Source organism: Rutidosis leptorrhynchoides, unplaced genomic scaffold (genome assembly GCF_046630445.1).
Source record: "Rutidosis leptorrhynchoides isolate AG116_Rl617_1_P2 unplaced genomic scaffold, CSIRO_AGI_Rlap_v1 contig595, whole genome shotgun sequence".
NCBI classification, from domain to species: domain Eukaryota; kingdom Viridiplantae; phylum Streptophyta; class Magnoliopsida; order Asterales; family Asteraceae; genus Rutidosis; species Rutidosis leptorrhynchoides.
The window spans coordinates 26,229-53,009 of record NW_027266815.1 but is presented as its reverse complement, the minus strand read 5'-3'; the positions used below and the strand labels follow the sequence as shown (position 1 = coordinate 53,009).

Sequence of the window (26,781 nt, the reverse complement as noted above, 5' to 3'; positions counted from 1 at the left end):
AAAATCTGGTGATCATTCGGTATGAAGTGGATTTTTTTATGCTAATTCATTTCCTTGAATATTACACCAAATTGCCTAAAGTGTGTTATGTTTTGGTGCCATAATGATCAGATTGTCAATTCTGCAATTATTGTGGATCCTTTGGTTAAGAAGACAATCGCAAGTGCTTGTGATCAAGTCTCGTCTTGGGATAATATCTCGAACCAAATCAGTAATGGAAGTGCTGAGTTTAATCGTGCGGAAGAAAATTTTGCACATAGTGATTCCAATGGAATAGAAAGGCATGGAAATTTTGTAAATGGTTCCTCCAATGAACTCCAAGATTTATACAGCGATGTTTCTTGTTTGTACCCCTGGCAATGGGCTGAGCAGCAATTACTAAAGACAAGTTCTGGTTTTCACCCTCTACGGCATGCTGCCATTGTTGCTATTGAAGCATCTGCTGCTAGGGACCGACGTTTGTTTCCCTTTTCAGGAGAACCAAGGGGAGATACGTGCTATGAGGAAGATTCTATGGAGTCCTCTTTTGAAAGCTTGCCAGCAAAGAGACGAAGGACAAACTTTTCGAATGTAAGCCAATTACTGTTGTGATATAATAATTAGATTGTGAGTTTTGGCATCGTGACCCAGATTTCATCAAGAGTGAGTTTCGCAATAACATAGATAGGATGCTAAGATAGCTCTCTAGGTGTCTCGCCCTCGTCCTTTATCATATTTGCATTGCATCTTATTTGCAGTCAGTCAACAAAGAGCTATTGTTGCAATGTGGTTATGCATTTTTATCTTTCAGGTGGACGATTATTGAAATGGAATAAAATATTCATAAACTTAACTAATATGATGTCTTCATCATTTTCGTATTGTTATTCCTGGAGCAAATAGTACTCCAGTCTAATTCTTTTTATTGTATTTTATTTAATTCAGGCAGGAGATGAGAATCCCAATGAAGGTTCTCGTTCTTTATCTGCTAGACCCTACCTATGCACTGGCTATGACATGTATCTTGCCTGGGAGCCTTGTCCGATGTAAGCCTTTTACATTAATCGACACACACATACACACACGCACGCTAAATGTAGGGTTGTTGGTAAAGCGTAGTCTTTGAAGTTCTCTAGTTGAAAGAAGAATTTTTGAACTTTCTTCCAGTCTGTCATGATTTTATCTGATATGCTGTGGTTTTCCTTTAAAGGTGTGCAATGGCAATGGTTCACCAAAGGATAAGGCGAATATTTTATGCATTCCCAAATCCGAATGCTGGTGCATTAGGGAGCGTTCATAGATTGCAGGGCGAGAAAAGCTTAAATCATCACTATGCTGTGTTCAGGGTATTCTTGCCTGAAGAGAAGAACGAAGAAGCCGTTGATCAAGTAGAAGGAAAATCCTGAAAATGACTATTTTTTTTTTTTTTGGATGAAATCCTGAAAATGACTAGCACCACAATTTCTATGTTTTTCTTGTGGAACAAGTTTCTCGATTAAAGATGATTGCTTGAGAAGTAAGTTTCTCCTATTTCAAAAATCTAATCGCAACCATTTATTTTATTAATACATGAAGACAGACGGATGTTATTAAGAAGGAAGAAAGAAAGTCTAATTTGTAATGGAAGATGGCAAATGTCTATTAGTCAAAAAGTGTCTAAGCAAAACCAAGGCGAGTCGCGGCTTCGTCATAGGGACCTCATGTCCAGCTCCTCTTACTGTCGCGTACGTTAGACCGTTATATACTTGGCTCCAACCACCAACCTGATTGGATTCATCAACCCAAGCATACCAGCTTACATTAGTTTTAAGCTTTAGTGCACCAATTGAGTATCTTGTTGCTGTCAATGGCAATATGGCATCTGCATCTCCACTGTTTCAAAATCAAATCATCACATACATACATACATACATACATACATACATACATTCATTCATTCATTCATTACTATTATTATGCCTTCCATTTTATTTTAAACGAATATGACTAAATATTACTATACCTGAAAACCCAGATTCTAATGCCAGCTTTTATAAGCTGTTTGAATATTGGAAGCATGGATTTTGGTGAGTCCTTCCAGCCACTCCTGATCCGGTTACTGAAAAGAATAAATTGTTTGAAATGTTTGATTAATTAGTAATGTGAAGAGTAAAATAGGCTTCATTTAACAAGGAAATAAAATGTATTAGTAGGATTATATTTAGAGAGTGAGATTATTTTATTTTTTTAACTATAATAATTAGTTAAAAAGAAAGTAATAAGAGTGAGACCTGCAAGTCCTCCAAGGGTAAGGAAGGGAAGTAACATTGGCATGAAAAGCCTTTTGCACTTCTTTCCTATTCATGTATTTTCTTGTATAAGTAACAATACACTCATCATTCCCTCTATATTTCCATGGCTGCCAATAAATAATAAGTAGCTAATTATATACGTAATGTCATTGGCTAGATACATAGATCGATTAATACACGTAAAAAATGAAAACATATTGTATTTTGATATATATAGATAATTGAGAGAGTACGTATATATAATTAATGAACTTACGAAGGAATGGTTCAAATTGTGATCAAGGGTTGAAGCTGGCAAATTGCAAGGATTGTCATAGATACTGTAAGGATCGATATTACCGAACTCGGAATAAGCTTGATTGAGGGCAGCGTTGCAACCATCTTTTGGGAACAAGAAAGTATCATTTGAGCAGTATTTTTGTAGAGCTTGGTATGTTGATTCGGAAATCAATCCATGGTTCCACCAATACTCGTGTGTCCCTTTGTTATCATACTCATCGTCTATCAGTGGATTCCCCAACTGATCAAATAACATATGATAGCATTTGATTGGTCAATTGTACACCCAATAAATGGATCCATAATTGAAGGACTTACACCGTGTTACTTAGATTAGATATAATAATTTAAGGATTCAATGTGACTTTTTTTATTAGTTTAAGGATCCACGACGTAACTATTCTTTTTAATGACATATACAAAGTGACCCAACAGACAACAAGACCGACGTATATTAATGTCAAGATGAGACGTATTAGGTGTAATATAATTAGCCAATAAGGCAATCGTACGTCAGCATGCATGTACAGTCAATTCAAGTTTAATAAAATGGTAGAAAAACGACAAAAGTATGGAATTGCACGCAATTTGTACATGCAAAATGCTGACTCAGCTTACAAAAATCGTAAATGCTGAGCTTAGCATCTAACAAACCATGTCGTCGCCTTCTATCAATCTAGAAATAATGTGATAGAATTTTTATTAAATTATTCAAATTTAAAATATATATGAAATTAAATACTTACCAAAAATCCAATGAAATTAAGAATGGGTTTTTTGGCACCCTTATTTTGTTCAACTATTACTTGGGATAGCTCCGGAATATAATGACCTGAAAATTTAATTAAAATATATTTTGTTGTAAAAAAAGAATGTATCTTTGAAGGAAGCTAGCTTAAAATAATAGAAATATAATTAAATAAAGGTGTTTTGGATCACAAGTTAATTATATAAAATTAAATTAATTATATAGTACTAGTAGAGTAGAGGGTGGGGTGGGGGGTGGTGACAACTAATTTAGATGAACCTGCATAGCTTTCTCCAGCAATGTAGAATGGTCTGTGCTTGTATTGCGGGAACCTCTCTAGCCATTTTATCAGGAAAATATAAGCATCTCTAGCCGTCCTCTTGTCGCCGACCGTGCTTATGTCCGACGACATGTTCGTGTACGAAAACCCAACTCCCGCCGGCGAGTCTAAGAAGAGCAGATTTGCTTCTACACTCCAATATGTCAAGCATCAATTGATTAACACGTTGTTACTTGGTAATTATTATTTCACATAAATATCTAAGAATGTGCACAAAACCAACCCACCGATTCGAAATTGATCGAACCGGTTGGTTTTGTTTCCTCGGTTTATAATTATATATTCAGCCGACCCGGTTAATTTCTAAAAACAATCGACGGGATAAAGATTTATTACTTTAAAACATCAAAATCGACTGACTGAACCGGACTTTTATCTTAAAAAATAAGGAGAATCAAACCAAGGAACGATTCAATCAAATTGATTTTTAGAAACCCATCGAGTCCAACTATACTATAATCTCCTTAATCTAAATTCTAAATAAATTAATATATAGAATCTAATATATATTTTACCTGTGTTCCATGCATATTGACTCAAGTGGAGAGTCTTTCCGTCTGGCCGAACTCGAAACGGCCCAACCTCTTCCGACGCACCATAACCGATGGATGAGCAACCCGGTCCGCCGTTGAACCACAATACCAATGGCTTTGACTCCGGCTTCGAATCTAAGGGTGCCTCTATCAACCAATAAAATAATGCACGACCGGCTTTGGGGTCCACCGTGACATACCCCGAATATTGACTAAAATTCACCTTTGGTTGGCCTGGTAGCCGCTTGATCCTATCGTGCAGCCTCTCCTTGCGGTGGTTGACGATGGTGGCTGCCACTGTGACCGGAGACAAGAAGAGCAACAAAGAAAAAGAAGCCAAACAGACGCAGAAGAAAGGAAGCATATTGTTTGTTAGCTTTGGTACCAACTTCGATCGAAATTAAATGTCAATGTTGAAATGGGAGTGTGAATGAGTTGTGCACTTTTTAAATAGTGTGCTTGTAGCAATAAGCATGTTAAGTGATTTGACTTAATTGGTTAATTAACTAATACTATGTACTTCTTTTATAGTAGTACTTAATTGTATCTCAAAAAAAAAAAAAAAAGGCATGATCGATCGTGCTTTTTTTTTTTTCGTTTATTTAATTGATCCTTTTATTAGATGGTTTTTCAAAATAAAATGTACGGAGTTTTGGAAATTTAAATTCCATTTCTATATATGTTAATAAAGAAAAAAAAAACGAGTGAAAGTCAAATTAGACAATAGTTATTTACATTTGCATTTTATTATTCAAATACATTATACATCAATAATTTTGAACATACATATAAATTATTTAGACTTCCTTAAAGAGGTAATTGAATTTTGACTGAATTAATTCGGTTAATTACAAATTGCAAATAATACTTTGTTCTTACTATTTATTATCCTTCCGTTCCTTTATAATCACCATTATTTCATTTGATTTTATTTCAAAAATAAGTTTCAGATTGTAAATTTTAAGATTTTTTTCACCAACTAACATTATATCTTTTTTATATATTTAAATTTGGTCATATATTTTGTAATATGAAGTTTTGTAAACAATTTAATAAATGGGGATAATTTTGACCCATTTTTTTTTTAATAAGGATAATTTTATAAAAACAACTCATATTAAATTATTTTTTAATGGGTGTTAAATGGGATAATATGATGGACAAAAACAGAATAGGGGAGTAACTGATATAATTGACCATCATTTTCATATCATAAATTTCTTTGCATAATTATGCGGAATAATTTAAGTAATAAACATTAAAATCAATAATCTTGTTTTCTTTCACGAATATGTTTAAGTTATTTTTATTTTAATGATCAATCCTAACAAAAATTGTAGAATGCAATCCAAGATGAAACAACATTCAATTTTTTCATTATAAAAATCTTCCTAAAATGTCAATATATAGAGTTTGGTTGGTTAGTTCTAACTGTTTTTCACTTTTAATTAGTTTAATGAAAAGAGGGTGGTTATAATTGGTCAACTACATAGATACTGATAGCAGAATTTACATAATGAAATCATTTAAATAATTCAACTGATAAATAGAATAATAATTATAAATTTAACTCATATGATATTATAATTTATAAATTATTTCTTGATGGATTGCACTGGTTAGAAAAACCGATAATATTATACTAAAGTAAAATACATACATTTTTCCCAAACAAAAAACATATTGAGTGAAACACAATTTAAAAAATTATATTTCATATATACAATATAGAGAAAATGATATTATTATCTTTGAGCTTAATTTGTGAATTTTTTATAATCGAGAAAATTGTCTTTATAAAGTTCTGGTTTGTCTTTCTTATTTTATTTCAAAGCTCTTTTACACTTTGTCATGGAGACATCATTTAGTCCAATACCATTGTATTGGAAGATATAAGTGATAATGAAATTTTTTTTAAATAAAAAAAAATACTATTTCCGTCTCAAATTAGATGCAAATATTTATATGTAATTTATATGTAAAATTTTGTATATAATTTGGGACTGAGATAGTACTATAATTTTAATTTTCTTTTTAATCCAATATTATATATAATTAAAATATTTTTCAATATAAATTAATAATTTATTTAGATGATCAATTTCCATAGTTATTTTTAAAATTACCGATTTCACGTTCAATATACGAGGGTCTGACTTTGACCTGTTTTATTATATTAAAATGATATTTCGTATGTGGTGGGGTTTTAGAATCTTGTTTTTGTTGGATTAATTAATGTTTGTTGGCATTGCTATGAAAAGAATAGTGAAAAATCCCCAGCCTGAAAAACATGGTGAGTTTTTTTTCATGAATTTTTTCTATCATTTCGTGTGCTGACAGTTAGAACGAAAATTAATATTACGGTTATCGATTGTGAGATACTCAGGAGACTTAATAAAAAATATGCACGTGCGTCGTTAGAAAAACATGATCAGTAAATTTTAAAGAGGTTTTCTTAAGTTAAAAATTTTGAGGATCGATTTTCACATCAACTATTACATCAAGGATAAAATTGTCCCGTGTGGAAATACTGTCATCCCCTTTTGGGTATAACATTAGTGAATGAAATAAAAAATATATATAATATATTTTTTATCATTGAACTTCCACAATAAGAATGGACCTAAAAATATGTAAAAAAGTATCTTTTACTTCTGTAAGCAAATTATTCAATAAATGAATACACAACAAATAAACACTTGCGATGAATAGTAATCCGACAACTAATTAGGGACGAAGGAAGTATAACATTTTAGAATTTCTGTGTCTTTAAAATTATGTATAGAAAGAAAATGGTACGGCTAAATAACTATAATGGATTCAGAATTGAATGACGCTCGAGAAGAGTGCTTCTCTTATTTGTTCTAGCATTTTGACTTTATTCCTGTACACAGACAACGAAACAATTCCTAAATTCCTAATATACTTATAATATATAACCTTTTGATGCTGACTTGCTCAACAAGTCTCTAATTATTCGTCGAGGCTGCCATTGGCTTGTTCTCCAAAAACGATCTGAAAAGAATGAATGATTGTCTAGGACGATGTAGGGGAACCTCATGTCCAGCTCCAGTAACTGTTACAAACGTCAAACCTTTGTACACTTGACTCCATCCACCAACCTATATGTATCGTAGACGAAAGCTAGTGAGATGACAGCCGTTATTCTGTCTTAAAATAATTTTCAATTTTCATTTTTATGTAATTGACAGGTATTTTAAGATGAATGTTTCTCAAGGCAGCATAGCAGTGAGAAAGAGCTTCATACCTTTCCGTTATCGTACCATGGATACCAGTTAGTGATGGTTTTTAATTTCAGAGCATCGATCGAATATCGAGTTGCAGTCACCGGAACCACGGCATCGGTGTCACCACTGTAGAAAGACGTTGAGCGGAAATCATGAAAACACAGTTTGATACAGCAAGATATTCATGAACAATATTAACTCAGGGACCGACCCACCTGTATACCCAAATCCTGAGACCTGCAGCAATGAGTTCTTTGTAAATAGGAAGCATAGAGAGTGGAGAATCAGCCCAGTAGTCTCCAACAATATCACTGCAGACAAGTCAAAGTAATGAAAATATGAGTAAATTGATTTAAAAAAAGAAAACAAAAGAAACTCTTATTTAACGTTAATAGTAAAAGAAATGTACCTGCAAGTTTTCCATGGATAAGGAATCGCTGTTACATTTGCATGGAGTGCTTTTTGAACTTCCGGAAGATTGAAGTAGATATTGGAATACCTCTCTGTGCAGGGATCATATGCTCTTGACATCCATGGCTGATTTTAAAAGTACAAAAAACATGAGAGAGATATAGTTTACAGTTGATCACCATGTAGATTCTCAATCCATTTTTGTCACGAGACTTGAATTTGTAGTAAAGAGGAAAATAGGGCATAAACAATGAACCAGAAATCAAAAACTGAAGTAACTAACAGTTCCATCACTGCCAAGTACTATATTCAAGTACATAAAAGACCACAAAGAGTAATAAAATTATAAAATCAATAATTTTCCAGTTGCCTCTAACTGGATGAGAGATTTTCTATATCACGGTCACACGAGATTCCCTCTGACTTGAGTAGACTTCCAGCAGCAGATACAAGCTTTAACTTATCTCTAACGAAGTTCCATCTTTTCTTTTTTTTTTGATATAAGGGGAAAAGTCGGCTAGACAAAGCCTTGTTGGTTTGGCACCAACAATCTTAAGTTCCTTGATATCTCAATTCTGTCAATTACAGTTTATTAATACGCCCAAGCTTTAGTCCTAACGAACTTACACTTGAGCTTATTATTATAACAAACTGCAGGATAAACCTGGATATCATTTTCTAGCCCTTATAGTTCATACTAGTATATAAACAACATATATTTCGCAATTGTTGACAACCATAACTTTATCAAAGACAAAAAGAAGTAAATAACCAATAGAAACTAGATATTGTAAAGATATTTTACAACGGGAACATAAGCCTCTACAGATCCAACAAACAAATATGCAAGCAGTATAAACACTATATGGGTCTATGCGAAAGAAGTAAATAACCAATAAAAAATAGATATTGTAAGGTGTCTTGGTGAAAGATGAAGAAGACTTACATAATGACCTCTTAAAGATGCAGTAGTATTGCAAGTCCGAGTATAAATACTATATGGGTCTATGTTTCCCTGTTCCATCTCTGCACTTCTTAGAGCACTCATGCAATCCACTGATGGGTGCTGAGAGGATCCAGAATCACAGGCAACTCTAAGCGATCGATACGTCGAATCGGAAATTAAACCATGTGTCCACCAATACTCGAAGGTACCAACATAATCATGGTAGTCATCAGTGACAGCATTTCCTACCTTGTACAAAGAAACAATATTGCACAACATAATGATGAATGATCATATGGTAACATCACCTTTTTGAATCTTGATCATACATTAATTCTTACCAGAAATCCTTTGAAATTGATGACTGGATTCTTAATTCCCTTGTTCCGTTCATACACAATTTGAGACAATTGGGGAACATAGTGACCTGAAATCAGTTTACAGGAATGAGGGTCTCTGTTATCATTTAATTAAACAGATTCTAAAAGAAAAAGAACTTTCCAAAACCAAACCTGCATAACTTTCTCCAGCAATATAAAAATCTCGATGCTTGTACTGTGGAAACCTTTCAAACCAATTGACAAGAAACGTATATGCATCTTCAGCTACAGAAATCATACCAACCAGATCTCAAATTATCAAAACGTAAACAGTGAGCTGAACTAAACATAGTTCACATACTAAAGCAAAAACAATACAAAATCAGATTGAAAATTTTACCAGTTCTCTGATCTCCTGCCGTGTACAAATCAGATCCAGTATTGCTGTAAGAAAAACCAACACCAGCTGGAGATTCAAGGAACAGCAAATTTGCCACTGCTCAATGAAATAAAAACGAGTTAAAAGAAATATTACACAGATAAAGAGAATTCTACATTTATACAACTAATAAAAATCATTCTGCTTAAAAGTGACTGAACATACATTTGTTCCAAGCATATGGATTCAAGAAAAGGTTCGTCCCATCTGGCCGAATACGGAAAGGTCCAATCTCTTCAGCAGCACCATAAGCAACAGAGGAGCAACCAGGGCCACCGTTGAGCCATAAAACGAGCGGCCTTGAATCAGCTCCACGATTCACTGGCGACTCAATTAACCAGTAAAATAAAGCTCTGCCAGCATTTTGGTTCACAGTTACATAACCAGAGTATTGACTGAAGTCAACATTTTTTGGTTGACCTGGTAACTCGGAGATTCTGTCTTTAACTTGATCTCCTAAGCTGAAAGAAAAGAGAGAAGCTAAACAAAAGATGGGAGCATAGAATGAGCCATGAATGAATGAATCACAAAGACAGACCCAGAAACACGAGTCTATAAACACAATTTACAGAGGGCTGTCAAGAATTTTTGTTGTGTAGACTTAAAAACGTCACGTTTATTGGAAAACACGAACTAAACATGACAGAGGGAAGACATTAATGAGTCAATCCTCAATCATAAGATTAACAGCCCGACACAGCAATAACCCAATCCATGTGCAATGTGAAATAAATAAGATAACTGAACAATGGGAGGAGGTGGGGCCATGGTAGGGCTACAAAAGAAGACAAAATAGAAACAAATCCGTAACTCAGTTCCAAAACGGTCTCTGGGTTCGCGAGGATTTCAGTAACACAGCAAAAAGTTGGCATTTTTACAGATATGAGAGAATTTCACAATCCCAATGATTGTGGTTGGTTGAAGATGAGGTGTGCGGATATCTCATTGAATGATGAAATGGAACCCATCAATGACAAAAACAGTTGTGTTTCGTGTTGTCTTGTGGTTAAACTAATTGATGCTTTGAAAGTGTTTAATTTTTTACCCCTTTCACAATCTTCAGTCAGGCATTTGACCGAACAGCTTGAATGCAGATTAGAGCGGCAAGCCGGTGGGCAGCGACCTCTGGCAATATATCAGTGTCGGCTGGTTACTTCCATCGGTGGTAATAGTCGTGGATGGTGGTCGATAATTATTAGTGAAGTTGCTGAAAATTTCTAGATAAACAGTATCGGATTTCCCCCCAACTATGGACAGAACTATTAAAAATTCATCCAAATACCAGAGATATATAACGTTGATTGTGGTCAATTCTGACGGTTGTCAGGGAAAAAGTGTTTATTTGCTGATAGAATTTTAAAATAAACATGCAAAAAAGTTCAGTTGCACAGCATTCGAAGGTGTCATTGTGTTTTTATGTTTGTAGCGTATTTCGTCTTACTCTAAATACTCACAAAATATATATTTTTTACTTAAAATGATAAAAATTACGTCATTTAACAAGACGAGTATGCTACACACAAAGATTTCAAAGGAGCAAATATTAGAAGTTTCTGAATGTGTGCATATATTAATCAAAAATGAAATACAGAAAAAAAGCATCATAAAATTTCACCTGCATTGATGGGGAATATTCAGATCTACAAAGAACATAAGTCGAAAACTTATTTCTCCACATAATTGAAAAGGTCTAAGACTTCAATGAGATTACTTCTATCTCAGGCAATGTGCTCTGCCAAAGTAAGAATCTTGACATGCTTTTTCTGTCTTAGCTCGTGGGGAACAGGTCCGAATACTCGAGTTCCTTTCGGCTGGCCTTGCTTATCTACAAGAACGACGGCATTGTCGTCGAACTGGACCTCGCTCCCATCGCAACGACCACGCTTCATCGCAGCACGGACGACCACACCATACACAACCTCTCCTTTCTTAACCTTTCCATTAGGCATTGCTTCCTTCACTGATGCAACTATTGTATCTCCCAGTCTTGCCCCCTTTTTCCCTGCCAAAGCTTGTATGCACATTACCTTTTTAGCCCCAGAGTTATCCACAACCTTCAGAACAGTCCTCATCTGTATGAATGTCCTTATTTGCTATATCAAACAACCAACATATGAGACAAAGGAGATCAACACCCTTAGACCGATTATTTCACCTTGCTCATGAACATAAAAGAAACAAACCTGAGAAGAAAAAATATTGCTTGTGATATCTGTAGCTGTGCTCAATGAACCTGAGAAGTTGCTAAGGCCTTCCAAAGATGACCGGGTTGCTAATTCATTGCCAATGCATTAAAAAAAAATTCTAGTTACTAAATTATCGAATGATTAAAAATAAGCAGAAGCAGATTATAATTTCCGTCTTCCCCAAGGTAAAACCATCTAAACTTAGTTCATGGATGATGATGGAATTCATCAACTGGCCTAAACAGCCAGCTACATACTCATGGAGAACTGTGAAATAGCTGTATGCTAATAGGCTTCAGCATTTACAAGCCAATCACTGTGTCTTTGAAATGACATATCATCATTATTACAGATTGATATAATCGAGCATACAAAAAGATAGCATATCAACATAGAATGTCAATTTCGTGGCGTCACAAACAACACAGCATCTCAAAAGCTTTTCAAATTAATGAAAAAAGAATAGAAACAGAAAACACTAATCAACGAGATGTTTAACAATCGGTTCCGTTGATAAGGAATCGGGGCTACTACTATCAGCATTTACTAGATGAAAGATAATATATAACATACCACGAATACAATTGGAAGCGAACCTGGCAGCCATGTTTCCGACCTTTATCTAGAAAAAAAATGAGGAGATAATCAGATTCGGACAGAACATGATACAGGCGCTAATGTAAGATAACTAAACATGCACACTTTTCTTTCTGCTGTAATAAGATTGGGCTTAATTATATTTCACCAATCATTAGTTATACTGCAGAATAAATCCATCGATAAAACATCACAACTAGCCTTTCTCCAAACTTCCATCAATGCTAGAAAATACAGAAGAACATGTAGACAAGCTGTCTCGTCTTTTGCCTTTTTCTACCTTAATATACCTCTCCTAGTTTAAGTTCATATGGGAGAAATTAATAATTACTACTACAGTATAATTTTAATTTATACTACTCCATATGAGAATGAAACAGAATTCGTAATGATATGTATGGATCAGGATTGGAAGTATGAATCATGAGCCGAGTATTGATCCTAAGCTCAATCGACCCGGTTTGATTGCTCAAGTTTCTTCCTTGTTGTAAATAGTCATTCATTGTAATCAATCATAGCTAATTAAAGTAAAGCAACAACTTGGGATGGCAACAAAGATTTGACCGACGTTTGCAACACAAATGAAATTGAACAAAACAGCCAACCATCTCTCTGTTTTTTTATTTGAGACGAAATAATAAATCTAAAAAAATATATGTTACGAGTGGGAGGAAAATGACGAAGCCAGGATTTACATGTTAGGGGGCCGCGGAAAATTTGAGTCGCAACGCGAATTTTTGCATCAAGTTAGGTCGACATTCATATAACTTTCGCACAAAAAAATATTCATATTAGCAACTAATTAAGTTTAGATAATCATGAAACTAAAATTTTAAAATATGATTGTTTTGATTGTTTATTTAAATATATATAATGCGAAATCATGCTAAAGTTTGAAAGCTATTAGAAAAAGAAAATTATCTTTAAATATTGAAGAATCTAAAGTTAACACATATATGTATAATATGTATATTATACATATATGATATAGATTAAAAAAAAACACTCCGTATAAAGTTAAGGGGGAAAAGATAAAAGAGAAGTTGGGAAAAAAATGCCACTATCTAGCATCGAACTCAGGTTCCCTTGAGTATAAGCAAATGCCTACATTTTCTGTCAATACATTATTATTATAGTAGTAACCATGAGATCTTCCTTGATCTAATATTATTACTACCTCCGTCCCAAAATAGATGCAAATATTTACATACAATTTATATTAAAAAATTTGTATCTATTTTGGGACGGAGGGAGTATTATATACAAGTCGGTGGGTCCGTCCGTTAGACGAAAAATTCGTACATTTAAAAATTAATAATTTAAATATATCATATAAAAAATTATATAATAATTATTTGTATTAACATTATTAAATTTATGTCATATATTATATAAAATATAATTATTTTTACGCTATATCAATTATAATTATTTTGATTTTATTTCAAAACCTGCAATCCTAAAACTAAAAAAAAATTGTTTTCAAAAATAATAAACATAGCAAAAAAGTAAATTTACATATCAAGATTTGATTTCATAATAAAATTTATAATTACATCTAATCAATTGAGTTGTTCCTGTTGTTTGAAAAATAAGACATGCCCATTTTAATTAAAAATAGGAAAAAAATATAGCTGATTTTTATTATGAATAGTAGTTTAATAAAAAAATAATATATATGTATATTATATTTTGATTAAGAATAACTTTCTTTAATGATATGTCCGTTTTAATAGGAAAAAGAAGATATGTCCATTTTAATTAGGAATAGAAAAAAATATAATAAATTTTAATTATGAATAATTATTAATTTTTTGAAAAATAAGATACGTCCGTTTTAATTAAGAATAGGAAAAAATATAACGAATTTTTATTAAAAATAATAATTTAATAAAAAATTAGAAAAAAAATAATATATATCAATAAAATATATTAAAATAGAATTTTATAAATTGGAGTGTTTTGAATCACGACACTAATTTAGAATTATTGACAAATAGGAATTTTTCTATTTCTTTTCTATTATTTATTTTAAATTAAAAATCTAAATGTCATTATTTTTCTTCCTTATCTTTTCTTTTCACCAAAAATCATATTCTTGATGACTTTCATCTTTAGTCTATAAATATTTCAAAAAATTTCGTTTTCCATATACTTTCATGTTTATTTTTTAATTTGTATTTTTAAATAAGCAGTTATATAGAATCAAAAAATAAATAAATAAGCAATTATATATCTTCAGGACAAAGAAAAACAGCCTTCATATTAAAACAGCCATCAGAGTAAACCTATCAATATATATTTGGATTGCTTACATTTAATTGGCTTGCTGGCTTACGCTTTTGCATACTTTCTTTTTTTACTGTTATGGTGAGATCATCTAATCTTTATCTCTGCAAACTATAATTAGTGATTATATGTTTCGGCTTCGGCGCGTAAATGACAGTAGATTCGAGCATTTTGAGTCAATGATGGATTTTACAGTACTTGAAGCATTTAATTACAATTTATCTTTTATTCGAACTTGGCCAACATTGCCAGTTAAGATTTTCCGACTCTATTTGATATATTGTGGGGTCCTTTCACTTTATAGATAGAATAACCAATTTATTTAATGTATCCGTAATATAGAATTCATTATCTATTATTGTTCGTATTTTGGTTTTCTTCAGATAAACATATTTCTTTGTTTTTCTTCATAGATCAACCCTTCTCTTTTTTATAACATCTATTCTTTTAAAATTAGCTTCCTGAGAAAAATTATCTACACTTGAGATAAACAAACATTGCATAATATAATCATACTCTTTTCTTAATAGTATTGACTTTTGAAATTAATATACAGCTTTAAGTATTCTGTAAAATATTTATCTTTTTATCCCGGGACAACGTCCGGATATTACACTAATATATTATAATTTGATTAGTTTTAATTTTTTTTAATAATATACATGTTTGAATAGAGAAAAAAATACATGTATGTGTTAATTAGGATTATGAAAAAAGAATATAATGAATTTGAATTAAAAAAATATATTTAATAAGAAAATTAAAATATATATATAGTGTATTATAATTTTATTAGGAATAATATTTTAAATAATAGATAGAAAATTGATTAGAAATAAAATTATTATATTTGTAAAAATTAATTGGTAGAATTTTATTAGGAATCATATATTTTTATTGTCTTTTAATTACTAATTAGAGTAGGAATAAAAATATCATTGACTTAAAATTGTAATTTGAAACCTTATCTTATATACAATAGCGAGATTTTTAATTTTAAATTTGTTCCAATTGCAAATTCAATTGCAAATTTTATTGTCAAATCCACATCATACACATGGCGTTTTATTAACGAATAGAAATTTAACACGTGTATTTTAAGTCAATGATATTTTTTTCATATTCTAATTAGAAAATCAAAAGACAATTAAAACACATTCCTGATAAAAATATAATACACTATATTTTTTCTAATTTTCTCATTTAACAATTTTTCCTAATTAAAATTCATTATATTTGTTTTTCCTATTCCTAATTTAAACGGGGCATCTTATTTTGTCTTATTCAAATGGACATATTATTTAAAAAATTATTCCTAATCAAAATAAAATATATATTTTTCAAATATTTTTATTAAACTATTATTCGTAATAAAAATCTCTTGTATTCTTTTTTTCCTATTCCTAACTAAAACGGACAAAACTTATTTTTCAAACAATAAGAACAACTAAATTGATTAGATGCAGTTATAAATTTTATTATGAAATCAAATTTTGGTATGTGACTTTTACTTTTTGCTATATTTATTATTTGTGAAAACAAAATAAATTTTTTAATGTAATAGGATTGTAAATTTTGAAATAAAATCAAAATAATTATAATTGATATAAAATTAAAATAATTTTCTTTTGATATGATATTTGACATATATTTAATAATGTTTAATACAGATAATTATTATATAGTTTTTGATGATATATTTAAATTATTAACCTTTAAAGATACAGATTTTCCGTCTAACGGACGGGCCCACTGGTTTGTTTTACTCAAAGTTCTAAAATACATATATAATAGATAGGAAATTAATTAGGAATAAAATTATATATAAAAAACAATAATTGGTAGAATTTTATTATGAATTATCATGCTATTATTGTGTTTTGATTTTCTAATTAGAATAGCAAAAAAAATAAAATATCACTGACTTAAAATGGTAACTTGAAGTCTAATTAAATTCAAAGTTCTAAAATATATATATCAAATTACTATTCGTTAATAAAACGACATGTATCGGATATTGATTTGACAAATAAATATACAATCAAATTTACAATCAAATTCTGCATGTGGTAGATCATGACCCATGTTCGTTAATGAAAAGAAAAGCTACAACCAATGACCACTAGGAAACCTTTTCGAAATTTTTTAATTTAACCTACTGCTAGACTAGATATATAACTCACAACTTAAAAAAAAAAGATATATAACTCACTGAAATCAACAAGATCACATGCTCTTCTAGCTTAGTAGGGTCCAATACAGCATATCCATGCACATGTTCTGCCAAACAACATCAAATGGAAAACTGCACAAACAAGTATTCAAGTCACCATCAGTAGTATTACTACCTCCGTCCAATGCAAACTTTTACGTACAATTTAAAAATTTGATTCTCCTAAGTTGAGAGTATATTCAAACCAAACTCGTTCGGTTCGGCCATTTTGTTGCTTCCATATTCTGTTTAGTCAGACACGGGCATTGGCCGGTTCTGGCATGGCCATGTTTGTACCTGAGAGGCTCGTCTGTTTGCTCAAGTTTCTTGCTTAATGCTCGAGCAGTTTTCTATTTAATAAAGGAGTACGAATGATTTCAGACTTAGATGGCACTAATTGAGGTCATCTATCTTATGTTATGTGTAAGATCAAGAAGTCTTATACTACTGATAATGAAATTTAGATCAGGACTTCGATGTGCACTTGAAAAACATGATGTTTACTTGCACTAGAAAAGAAGAGAGTTTTGTGAGCACAAGTTTTGCTCTGCGGCCTTCCGAACAAATACAATACTCAATACTGTATACTTTATACTCATTCACAATCATGTTCATAGCCAAGTAAAACAAACAACAGGCGACGAAACAAAGATTCAACTATCGAGAGTTCTAACACCAAGGCATCAAAACACAAAAAAAGCTTATTTTGAACAAAAATGGAATAACACAGACAGCTAACAGTTGATGTCCATTGCCTCTTTCTGTGATTGGAGTATAGGCGGAAGAGGAGCAACGATTTTAATTTCCTGAAGACAATTCCAATGTAATGCAGTGAAATATTCAAGTTCCATCACCAAACAAAGTAATGGCTCAGAAACATACTGCACAAAGTAATTGATACTGTTATTTTTCTTACTTGATTCGTGGTTGGGAGAGATAAAACCACTTGATGTGCATGCAAATGGTAGCCACAATCTCCAGGAACAGGTTTTGCTGGCCTCTGATAGCCTCTACAAAACAAGGAAGACAAATTTCATAGAGATATCCTATAAAACACCAAAATATTTGCAGATTTGCATCTAGGATTTCTAGGCATTACTTAACAATACTAGGTTGGCATCACAAAAGGTATTTATAAGTTATTCACACTCACCCATCATGTTCAAAACTTCCATTATCCATTAATTCGCAATCTAAGGATTTTGGGATCCCACCGGAGATATATAAAGGATCACCTGTTGGAAAATGTGGTCAAATCTGGCTGTTGTCAGGTCAGGATAAAAGGTTTTTTTTCTGCTGAAAGAATATATAATTACACATGCAACAAAGTTCAACTATACAGGACCTAAGATTCTTAAACACTGTACTAGAGAAACTTGGGAATTTAACATCTTTCAACCAGTTTCATAAGCATCCCAACCACAGCCAAAGAAAAATCGGAGTTGGGACTTGCCATTGATGGGACCTACCTTCACAAAAAATGTGCATGAACTCCGCAAGGGAGTTTTAAAGTTTCACAATAACCAAGTTTCCTCAACAAAAATGCAATCACGGTCTAATGAACTTTTAAGACCATTCAAATAAAGAAGAATAGTAATACAGTATTAGTTTACCTAGCAAAGGATGTCCGATGAATGCGAGATGAATGCGAATCTGGTGTGGTCTCCCTGACTGAATTTCTACCTGTTAACAATTTAACCAAATAACTGAATATGGGAAACTTATAACATGCATGAAGAGTTGATAACATACATAGGAAGAATTTTATTATGCATAAATAAATGATTCAAAAGGCATACCTGGACCAACGTGCAATTTCTTTCTACTTCTCTCTCGAGGACCTCAACTTTACTCAAAGCGGGTTTCCCTGTTAGAAGTAAAGCAAAATAATGCCAATCAATAACTAGATGGAATTAAAAACGAAGCCTCTTAATTACAGTTTATGGGATAGAAAACACACAAACGTTGTGGATGGCCAGCCAGGTTAAAATTCAAAGTGTTTCTTGAAATGCTGCGACTAGAAGTTCTATATCACAAGACCCAATTGAGTAATTTGAACAGCAGTGGAAGAAAGAATATACCATACAAAGAAGCATGATAATTAACCTGAGGTAGAAGCAACATGCAGCCCTTTGGCAACTCCAGGATATCTTATGAGACCAATTGGTTGATTGATGCTAATCTGTGTTGTGAAAACGATCCTTAGTTTGTGAAGGGAAGATGAAACAGTTGAACAACAGAGATTAATATAGATGGCATGTTGTATGAGCATCATGTGGAAAAATTCTTCAATGTTACCTTGTCCTCAGCTATAATCCCACTTGCAAGTGCTCGGTAGACCTTAGTAATTTTCCTCCTAACACCATGTCCAATACTTTGGTCACTGTAACAGCATGCATAAGGAGGAATGATGAAAAGCATCATGGCCAGTACTTCACGGATATAAATGTACAAAGAGTCTGATGGTAAACAAATCCTAATTCTCATGTTCAAGTCATGCATCAGCACGCTCTACTACAGTCAAATTTGAATCAACTAATTGCTGCCTTAAGATATTACATTTTTTACAAAGGGCAAATAGAAGTTCTCTGTAGGTATTGTTTTGCAAATAATAATAACAACACGGCAACTACTAATAAATAAACTTTGACCATCCAAGGTTTAATCTTTTAAAGCATAGTTCTGAACAATTCAGTGGACGAAAGAAGTGCAGTTCCACAACCCTCAGGCATGTGGTGTTGAAGGTCATTTTACTAGAACAAAAATATGGAAAGAAATCTTGAAGCTTCAGTAGTCAAAAGGACTGCCTCTATTCAAAATCATTCAAGGACATTTTAGGCAATGTATATTCTCTCATCTTTTAATATGGCTAATGTCAATAAGCCTACAGGATCATTGAACAGCTTTTTCTTGCATTCAAAAGGGCTCTATTCTCTAGTTTCTTGGGAAAGAATTAGCATGTTGCACCTTAATCTGTATTCTCCTTTAATAATCAGGTTCCTTTTAAAATACTACAGAAATAGATAACTGTAAAAGAACTTCATTTAACTCACAATCATGCAAATCCAACCAATTTGTAGAAAAATGGAAGAAATGAAAACAAGTTTACGTTCCGAACCTGCCAGCCTCAACAGTGGATGTTCCATCGGCAAAGTATGCAGCAAGCCTTGTTTTTGCAAGCTTTGTCTTCGCACAAAGCAGTATTCCTGGAATCATTTTAATGACCAATAAATTAAGAAAAATCCCATTTGCCAAGTCACAGGGAATGCAGAATAAAAGATCCAGCATTTGCCCAAAAAAAAAAGTAGCCTATAATAAAAGATGCCATTACATATCACAAAACTAGAATTGAGAAGCACTAAGGCTATCAACCAACTAAGGATGAACGCTATGCTGAGTTTCCACAAAAACTAGCATTTCAGAAATATTCCATGTGTCACTAGCCACAGCAGTCATAAAAAATAAAATCAAAACTAATGTAATAAACACATATTTTTCACTTTCTGGCATTTTGTTTCAATTTATTATTTTGATCAACATTGAGTACTATAATAACATCAGGTGTGCTATCCATCCTTGAAGTATTCATTTCTTTCCTAAAGTTTGAACAGATTACCTGCTAGTCTGATCATTACATTTAGCATTTACCCGAAGTGCCTCTTCCTAGACGATGTACAGGAACTGGATGGGGCTCATGGGCATTTATGGAAGAAATCTGCTTGCTTTTTAGCCACTGAAGCTGCGTTAAGACTGTCCGTTGCTGGAAAAGTCCTCCAGGTAAGACTTGCACACCAGAGGGCTTATTTAAAGCAATCTAAATATAAAAATACTTCAAGTTAAACAAGAAATACAATCAAATACCTCAAAGCAATCAAGCTCTATTTGGCCGCTGACAAAATGAAGATAGATTCAAAGTAATCACTTTTATGCACTTTTATCACTGTGGCAAAGACAATAAACACTAGGCACTTCATTCTGAAGCATATGTACCATTAAGACTAAAAAAGGCCGAGACTGATTAAATGTAAATACTCCATTACCAAAGGGAGGAAATGTGGGACAGTCAATTAAAACCAAAAGTATAAAGTAGCAAATTTTGGCATGAAGTGCGCCAAAAAATTCAGTAACGATGTTTTTTAGAGAAATATTTACCAAATCAGCATCTTCATACAAAACTTGAAGCATGTATGGCGCATCAGGCTCTTTCCAAGGAAGCCTATGATAGACAAGTTTCGAACCAGCTCTGATTTAAAAGAAACACTGTGTTAGTTACATTTTCGTTAATGTGGCTTCATTCACCAAATAATAACAAAATTGTGGTTTTTTAAGAAGCAACCTGACAATTGTTTTCGGGTCTTTAACAACTCTACCGTCAAGAGTTATCTGCAGATCAACAAACAATGGAATTTCCAGCAAGAACAGCTTAATTCATTCCATAGCAAAAGGGCAATAAAAAAGAACAAAATTTGCATATTCTGACCTGCCCATTTTGAATTCGCTGCAACCAACTGCTCAATTATTAATACATATACTAACAATTAACCATACAACCGTCTTTCTTTTGTGCGAAGAAATGTATTAAAATTGAAGCAATTACCCTTGAAATGGAGCTGAGTTGTTGTGTTTCTTTGAGTAAAACTCAATCAGTGTCAACTCTGTGATTCAAACAAACAAGTATTAACACAAATCAGGAAATAATTAGGCTGCAAATGAAAATAGAGAGAGAAGATAGAGACCAGAATCAGAAGATGGTCGGACGACGTCGTTGTAGAGGAGGCCGTCGTTGTTTTCAGGCCAAGGCAACCCGAAAAGCTTCGACATTGGTACGCTCACAGACACACACAGTCACGCTTGAGTCAAATAAAAGGGCCACTCAGAACGATTAGTCCCTCAGCTTTCCGTGTTTTCAGTCCATAGCCCCTTTAGTTTTCAATTGAAATATAAAACTTCAACGTTTACCATTTCAGATGAATTTGATCCCTCTAAAGTCTAACCTAACTCAATCAGCGAAACGACTGAATAGTTTAAATGTTTAATAATATTTATTTGAACGGATATAACTTTTAGATTTTTTACACAAATCAATATCATTAACTCCAATACATAAATCATCTCTATTTTTGATTATAATTCTATCATTTTTTTTTCGTATTAAATTATTGTTTGTGGAAAGAGAGTGAGGACAAAATTATATGAAAAAAATGCATTGATAGGAAGTCATCTCAGACATTGATCGGAATGATGTGGCCTTCAGCTGAGAGTTTTTAACCCTCTCTTACTTCTTTTCCCTAGGCCTTCATCATTGGCATGAGGAGCTGATTTAGCATTAGCGACCTTTTTAATTAGAATGATTGGCTGGTTTGGGCAATAGTCAGGTGACAACTTCAGGCAACTTATTGATTACCTCAAACATCCCCTACTCCATTTGGGGTTGGATACTTGAGCACTTGGTGCTTGAATGAAAACACCGCATTGAACTTGGCCAGGTTGTCTCAGCCGAAGATGAAATTAAAGCTCGCAACCTTTTCGGTTCATTAGTAAACGAGCCAAGCTCGACTAAGATATTGAAGACTGTTGGATAAACGAGCCAAGCTCATCTCATTTCATTTAGAGCTAACATTTAGCGAATCAAATTCGAGCTATACCGAACATTTCACGAACTTGAGGGTATTTTAGATTAATCCTAAATAAATAATGTTTTGTGCATTAAATAATAGTATATTTTTTTTATTTAATATTTTAGGTCTTCTCGGATATGCTCACAGCCGACAGCAGTTAAACTAATCTTAAAATTTGGGCCACGCCCTGATAATCATAAAAAAATTATGCATCATATAATATTAATACTGATAATCATAAAAAATTATGAATTTTAATAAATTACTAGTAAAGTTTATTGTGTTATTTTTTAATGTTATTAAAAATATTTTAAAAAATAAACGTATTTTTTTATGATAAAAAAAAGTATACTTCGCAATGACTCGCGATAATGACGGACAGATCCAAGTTTATGTTTGCCAATTACTATCTCCTAGTAATACCCTTTATAAGAATTAAGAATCTCTCCAATAAACTTAAGAGAGACAAAAATCTCCCATAAATCATCATCTTATATATAATAGCGAGACTACATGGCATTTTATTGATAAATAGTAATTTGACACGTATATTTTAGAATTTTGAGTTTAATTAGGTTTTAAGTTATAATTTTAAGTCAATGATATCTTTTTTCCTATTCTAATTAAGAAATCAAAACACAATAAAAACATATTTCAAATAAAATTATAATACACTATTTTTTTTTCTAATTTTCTTATTTAATTTCTAATTAAAATCCACTATATTTGTTTTTCCTATTCCTAATTAAAACGGGCACATCTTCGTTTTTCCTAAACAAACGGACATATTATGTAAAAAATTATTCCTAATTAAATTAAAATATATATTAATTTTTTCAATTTTTTTTTATTAAACTATTATTCGTAATAAAAATCCGTTGTATTATTTTTTCCTATTCCTAACTAAAACGAGCATATTTTATTTTTCAAATAATAGGAATAATTAAATTGATTAAATGTAATTATAAATTTTATTATGAAATCAAATCTTAATATGCAATAAATCGTCATGTGTCGGATTTTGATTTGACAATAAAATTTGAATTGCAATTGGAACAAATTGAAAAAAAATTTCTCTATTGTCTATATAAGATATTTGACATATATTTAATAATATTTAACACTAATAATTATTATTTAATTTTTTTATAATATATTTAAATTATTAATTTTTAAAGATACGGATTTTCCGTACATTGCACCGATTTACTTTGTTTTTTCAAAAAGATAAAACAGGAGAAAACAATGCGATTGGCTTTTTGTCTGAAAAGGCAGCTCAACAACAAATGCGACCTATTCCAACAAACGATGAAGGACTGAATGTCAAACATAGTCCCTTTATTCAAACTCCAATCAAGGATTTTTACTTTCAACCATCCCTATATGTACAAATTAAAAAATCAAAATCATGAATCATTTATTTCAGCTGTTCACTCAAATGCTGCAAAACATTAGTAATTTGTCCGAAATCATGGACACGTACACTTTCGTTTAGACACACAATAGAAATCTTGTAAACACAACAATTGATGGATTGATCCGATTGGGAAAACTAACAATACTCAGCACCTTACATCCGCTGGCGAAGTTTTGGCCAGCTCAAATGCAACCGGAGTCGATAAACTGTTGCCGCAGTTTCTACCGACTAGTGACTGACCATGACCAATGTTAACGGAACTCTCCTCGAGAAGTGGTTTCTTAGCAGCAACCGCTTTGAGTCGGTATCGTTCCGCCCTAGACCCGATCACCTGTCCTAATATCGATGCAGCAATGGTAAATGCCATGGCGGATTTCGGCATCAGTACCGATTTCCGAAGCATGGCTATGAAAGGGACAGCTGCATGAACAGCAGCAAACCAAGAGACCGAGAATTTTTCAGTGTGTTCCCTCCATATCCCCAATGGAATATTTGCCGACATACCCAACAATCCGATGGCGAGTACTTTCGCGGGTAGAGGTTGAGGACGCAAATTCTTCGCAAATGCAGTTCGAGCTATTGCTGCTCTGGCTTGTACTATGGGTGTTGGGCACTTGTATTTCATGCCTGGAGGCAGCTGAAACACTTTTGCAACTAGTGGCAGAACACCACTTACTGCTCTATATGACTTTGCTATCGGACAGTTCCCCATTTTAAGCCACTCTTCACTCATAGCTTCATGATTAGACTTTCCTCCCTGCACAATATGGATTAAAAAGTTAAGAAAACAATACTGTATTTTTAAATGACAATATAGTCTCAATTATTTTTGGGCACACAAGTAGATCATAAATATTAACTGTTGGTCAATCACTTGCGATATTTTGTATACAAAATGACATTGACTTACATTGGAAGAAGATTCTTTCTTGGAGGATTCGGATTTTCTTTTCTGGTTCTTCCACTTATCGGAGAATGCATCAAAACTAAAAGGCCCTCCAAAGGATGAGAGACTGATGGTGGCTGCCTTTGCAGCCAAAGGATTGAACTTGGGTGGGTTTGGCTGAGCTTCAACTCTCTCGGAATGCACGTATGCCCTTTCTGACAGAGGCACCACTCCATCACTACCGTGAAAAATTCTAAATGCCATATCAAAATTCGGCCCATCTTCAAATATGGGGCCTTTTCCTCCACGTACCTACAGGGGATTAAGAAAAAAGGAAAATAAATTTAATCACATGATTTGCAATTAAGACTTCCAGAGATGAGATATCGATAAACTGGGGACAGTGACTTGCTTTCTAACACAATAATTAGCATTATGCAAGCAAAACACGTTACGATAAGCTTAATACCAAAATAGGCTTCTGACAAACACTGACCAATCAGGAAATCAGACACTTACAGGCAATGGAAAAGCCAAGGAGGAGAAGGAAAAAATTGGTTGGCTCATTAATGTTCCTCAGAAATGGGCATCTCAAAATGTCCGATGGAGTGACAACAGGATCCTCATGCGGGCATCTCAAGAAAGAGTCCATTACTAAAGCAAGCTAACCTGCGTAGAGAGGAAATATAAATTGAGAACGTCTTCAAAAATACTGAAAATGAGGGAAATAAGGACCAAACAAATTCCAGAACGGTAAAATGCATGGTAGTTCACATCAATCTCAATTCTCGAGGAAAACAATTGTTCATGAACTAAACATCATATTCTATTCCAGATAGAATATGTGCCGATGGTAGACAGTAACACATAAAGATTTATCGGCAAATTATAAAATTACACTTAATTGTTAATACGCAGACGAAAATCTGAGAATTTGATCGGAAGTGGACGAATCTACTATTCCCGGGTATACGAAACCCGGGAATGGAACAGTAATTACGGAATTAACTATTCCCGGGTTTGACAAACCCGGGATTACATTAGAGGGATTATCTATTCGTGGGTTTGTCAAACCCGGGAATAAAGTTAATTAATGATGATTAACAATCCCGGTTTTGAGAAACCCGGGAATAGTAAACGGTGTTCACCTCTCCGTCCTACTGTTCACAAAAGTACCGCACCCAAAGATTTATATCAACAGAAACTACTTAATGTGTTCAGCCTACTTATAGCAAAACAGAAAACTTTGATGAGAACATTACATTTTAGGAAGTACTCCAACATAAGTCTAAGTCTAGATGAGAAATAATAAGAAAATGACACGAGTTTTGAAGGAAAAAAACCCAAATATAAACCTAATAATGGCATTTCAACCTACAAACTCCGTAGAACAGAAAATTAGCACAACCATCAAAAGGCATGATCCAACAACTTCAGAAAATAAAACTTCACAGTCAAATTCATTCATCTGATCCCCGTAAACAAAATTACATCATAGCAGATTCAATAAACTTAAAACAGTTGACTTCAAAAATCTAGAATTCAGGATATTGACCACTATATATATGATAACAATTGAATTACCAGAATCTCATCACCAGCACTCATGAAAAGGGTAAACAATAAAGAAATCAGCCATAAACAATGAAATTCAAACTACTAAATCAATGAAAATATCCCCAAATATTATTATCAAACATAAATAACCCTGAGCAATGTAAACATCAATAGAAATTAAAAATAAAAAAGCATGAATAGCGGTTGGAAAGATAACGAAGACATACCTTAGCAAGCAACGACGAACAGAGAGAATGAAAATGTGAAGAAAGGAATCAGAGAGAGAGAGAGAGAGTTAGGTGAAGGAGATGAATGAAAGAGAAAGCTATTTTGATATTGAATTGAATAATTGTTTATTGATTGTATGTATCGTTGTGTTGTGTGATGATGAAAGAGAAATACGGATGAAACGACGCCGTGTAGACGTGGTCAGCACACGCCTTTTCTTTTTTTTGTCTGTTTTTTAGGTTTTTAGTTTAGGTAAG

At 32.8% G+C, this 26,781-nt stretch overlaps 5 protein-coding genes and 1 pseudogene across 5 annotated transcripts; 1 reads left to right on the top strand and 5 right to left on the bottom strand.

Annotated features, from left to right (window-relative positions):
• Window positions 1–111: 111 nt before the first annotated feature.
• Window positions 112–1,385, top strand: LOC139884731 (tRNA-specific adenosine deaminase TAD3-like; the record flags this gene model as incomplete). The annotated part of the gene is made up of 3 exons (XM_071868721.1): window positions 112–570; window positions 925–1,025; window positions 1,190–1,385. Coding segments are annotated over 3 exons (756 nt in total), but the record flags the coding sequence as incomplete, so codon positions are not given.
• A 204-nt stretch (window positions 1,386–1,589) lies between these two features.
• On the bottom strand, window positions 1,590–4,534 carry LOC139884730 (serine carboxypeptidase-like 28). Its single transcript, XM_071868720.1, has 7 exons — window positions 4,153–4,534; window positions 3,577–3,765; window positions 3,296–3,381; window positions 2,527–2,790; window positions 2,250–2,377; window positions 1,982–2,077; window positions 1,590–1,851 (listed from the first exon to the last, which is right to left on the bottom strand). The coding sequence occupies exons 1-7, from the start codon at window positions 4,532–4,534 to the stop codon at window positions 1,590–1,592; spliced, it is 1,407 nt and encodes a 468-aa protein (XP_071724821.1).
• A 2,605-nt stretch (window positions 4,535–7,139) lies between these two features.
• On the bottom strand, window positions 7,140–10,302 carry LOC139884729 (serine carboxypeptidase-like 27). Its single transcript, XM_071868719.1, has 10 exons — window positions 10,223–10,302; window positions 9,700–9,995; window positions 9,496–9,591; window positions 9,288–9,380; window positions 9,117–9,202; window positions 8,776–9,024; window positions 7,828–7,955; window positions 7,634–7,729; window positions 7,439–7,544; window positions 7,140–7,292 (listed from the first exon to the last, which is right to left on the bottom strand). The coding sequence occupies exons 1-10, from the start codon at window positions 10,300–10,302 to the stop codon at window positions 7,140–7,142; spliced, it is 1,383 nt and encodes a 460-aa protein (XP_071724820.1).
• Window positions 10,303–11,252: 950 nt separating this feature from the next.
• On the bottom strand, window positions 11,253–12,327 carry LOC139884728 (large ribosomal subunit protein uL14mz-like). The gene is made up of 4 exons (XM_071868718.1): window positions 12,317–12,327; window positions 11,913–12,013; window positions 11,718–11,806; window positions 11,253–11,627 (listed from the first exon to the last, which is right to left on the bottom strand). The coding sequence occupies exons 1-4, from the start codon at window positions 12,325–12,327 to the stop codon at window positions 11,253–11,255; spliced, it is 576 nt and encodes a 191-aa protein (XP_071724819.1).
• Window positions 12,328–16,844: 4,517 nt separating this feature from the next.
• Window positions 16,845–22,231, bottom strand: LOC139884727 (RNA pseudouridine synthase 5-like). The gene is made up of 19 exons (XM_071868717.1): window positions 22,223–22,231; window positions 22,088–22,173; window positions 21,555–21,646; window positions 21,416–21,473; window positions 21,299–21,326; window positions 21,155–21,201; window positions 20,971–21,061; window positions 20,467–20,632; window positions 19,937–20,024; window positions 19,117–19,201; window positions 18,925–19,000; window positions 18,618–18,685; window positions 18,432–18,501; window positions 17,972–18,053; window positions 17,735–17,828; window positions 17,574–17,624; window positions 17,323–17,475; window positions 17,116–17,168; window positions 16,845–16,911 (listed from the first exon to the last, which is right to left on the bottom strand). The coding sequence occupies exons 1-19, from the start codon at window positions 22,229–22,231 to the stop codon at window positions 16,845–16,847; spliced, it is 1,464 nt and encodes a 487-aa protein (XP_071724818.1).
• Window positions 22,232–23,998: 1,767 nt separating this feature from the next.
• On the bottom strand, window positions 23,999–25,391 carry LOC139884725 (uncharacterized; annotated as a pseudogene).
• Between the last annotated feature and the right edge of the window lie 1,390 nt (window positions 25,392–26,781).

Excerpts from the sequence above, each read along its gene's own strand:
- LOC139884728 (XM_071868718.1), bottom strand. Across the intron at positions 11,807-11,912 it reads CCATGAACTAAGTTTAGATG|CAACCCGGTCATCTTTGGAA; the intron begins GTTTTACCTTGG and ends GCAATGAATTAG. Across the intron at positions 11,628-11,717 it reads GCAATATTTTTTCTTCTCAG|CAAATAAGGACATTCATACA; the intron begins GTTTGTTTCTTT and ends TGTTTGATATAG.
- LOC139884730 (XM_071868720.1), bottom strand. The coding sequence starts at position 4,534 with ATGCTTCCTTTCTTCTGCGTCTGTTTGGCTTCTTTTTCTTTGTTGCTC. Across the intron at positions 2,791-3,295 it reads TTAATTTCATTGGATTTTTG|TTGGGGAATCCACTGATAGA; the intron begins GTAAGTATTTAA and ends TTATTTGATCAG. Across the intron at positions 1,852-1,981 it reads ATTAGAATCTGGGTTTTCAG|TGGAGATGCAGATGCCATAT; the intron begins GTATAGTAATAT and ends ATTTTGAAACAG.
- LOC139884727 (XM_071868717.1), bottom strand. Across the intron at positions 20,025-20,466 it reads TCTAGGAAGAGGCACTTCGG|GAATACTGCTTTGTGCGAAG; the intron begins GTAAATGCTAAA and ends AAATGATTCCAG. Across the intron at positions 18,502-18,617 it reads GAAATTGCACGTTGGTCCAG|GTAGAAATTCAGTCAGGGAG; the intron begins GTATGCCTTTTG and ends AATTGTTAACAG.
- LOC139884729 (XM_071868719.1), bottom strand. The coding sequence starts at position 10,302 with ATGGCCCCACCTCCTCCCATTGTTCAGTTATCTTATTTATTTCACATT. Across the intron at positions 9,203-9,287 it reads TGCTGGAGAAAGTTATGCAG|GTCACTATGTTCCCCAATTG; the intron begins GTTTGGTTTTGG and ends AACTGATTTCAG. Across the intron at positions 7,545-7,633 it reads CTCAGGATTTGGGTATACAG|TGGTGACACCGATGCCGTGG; the intron begins GTGGGTCGGTCC and ends GTCTTTCTACAG.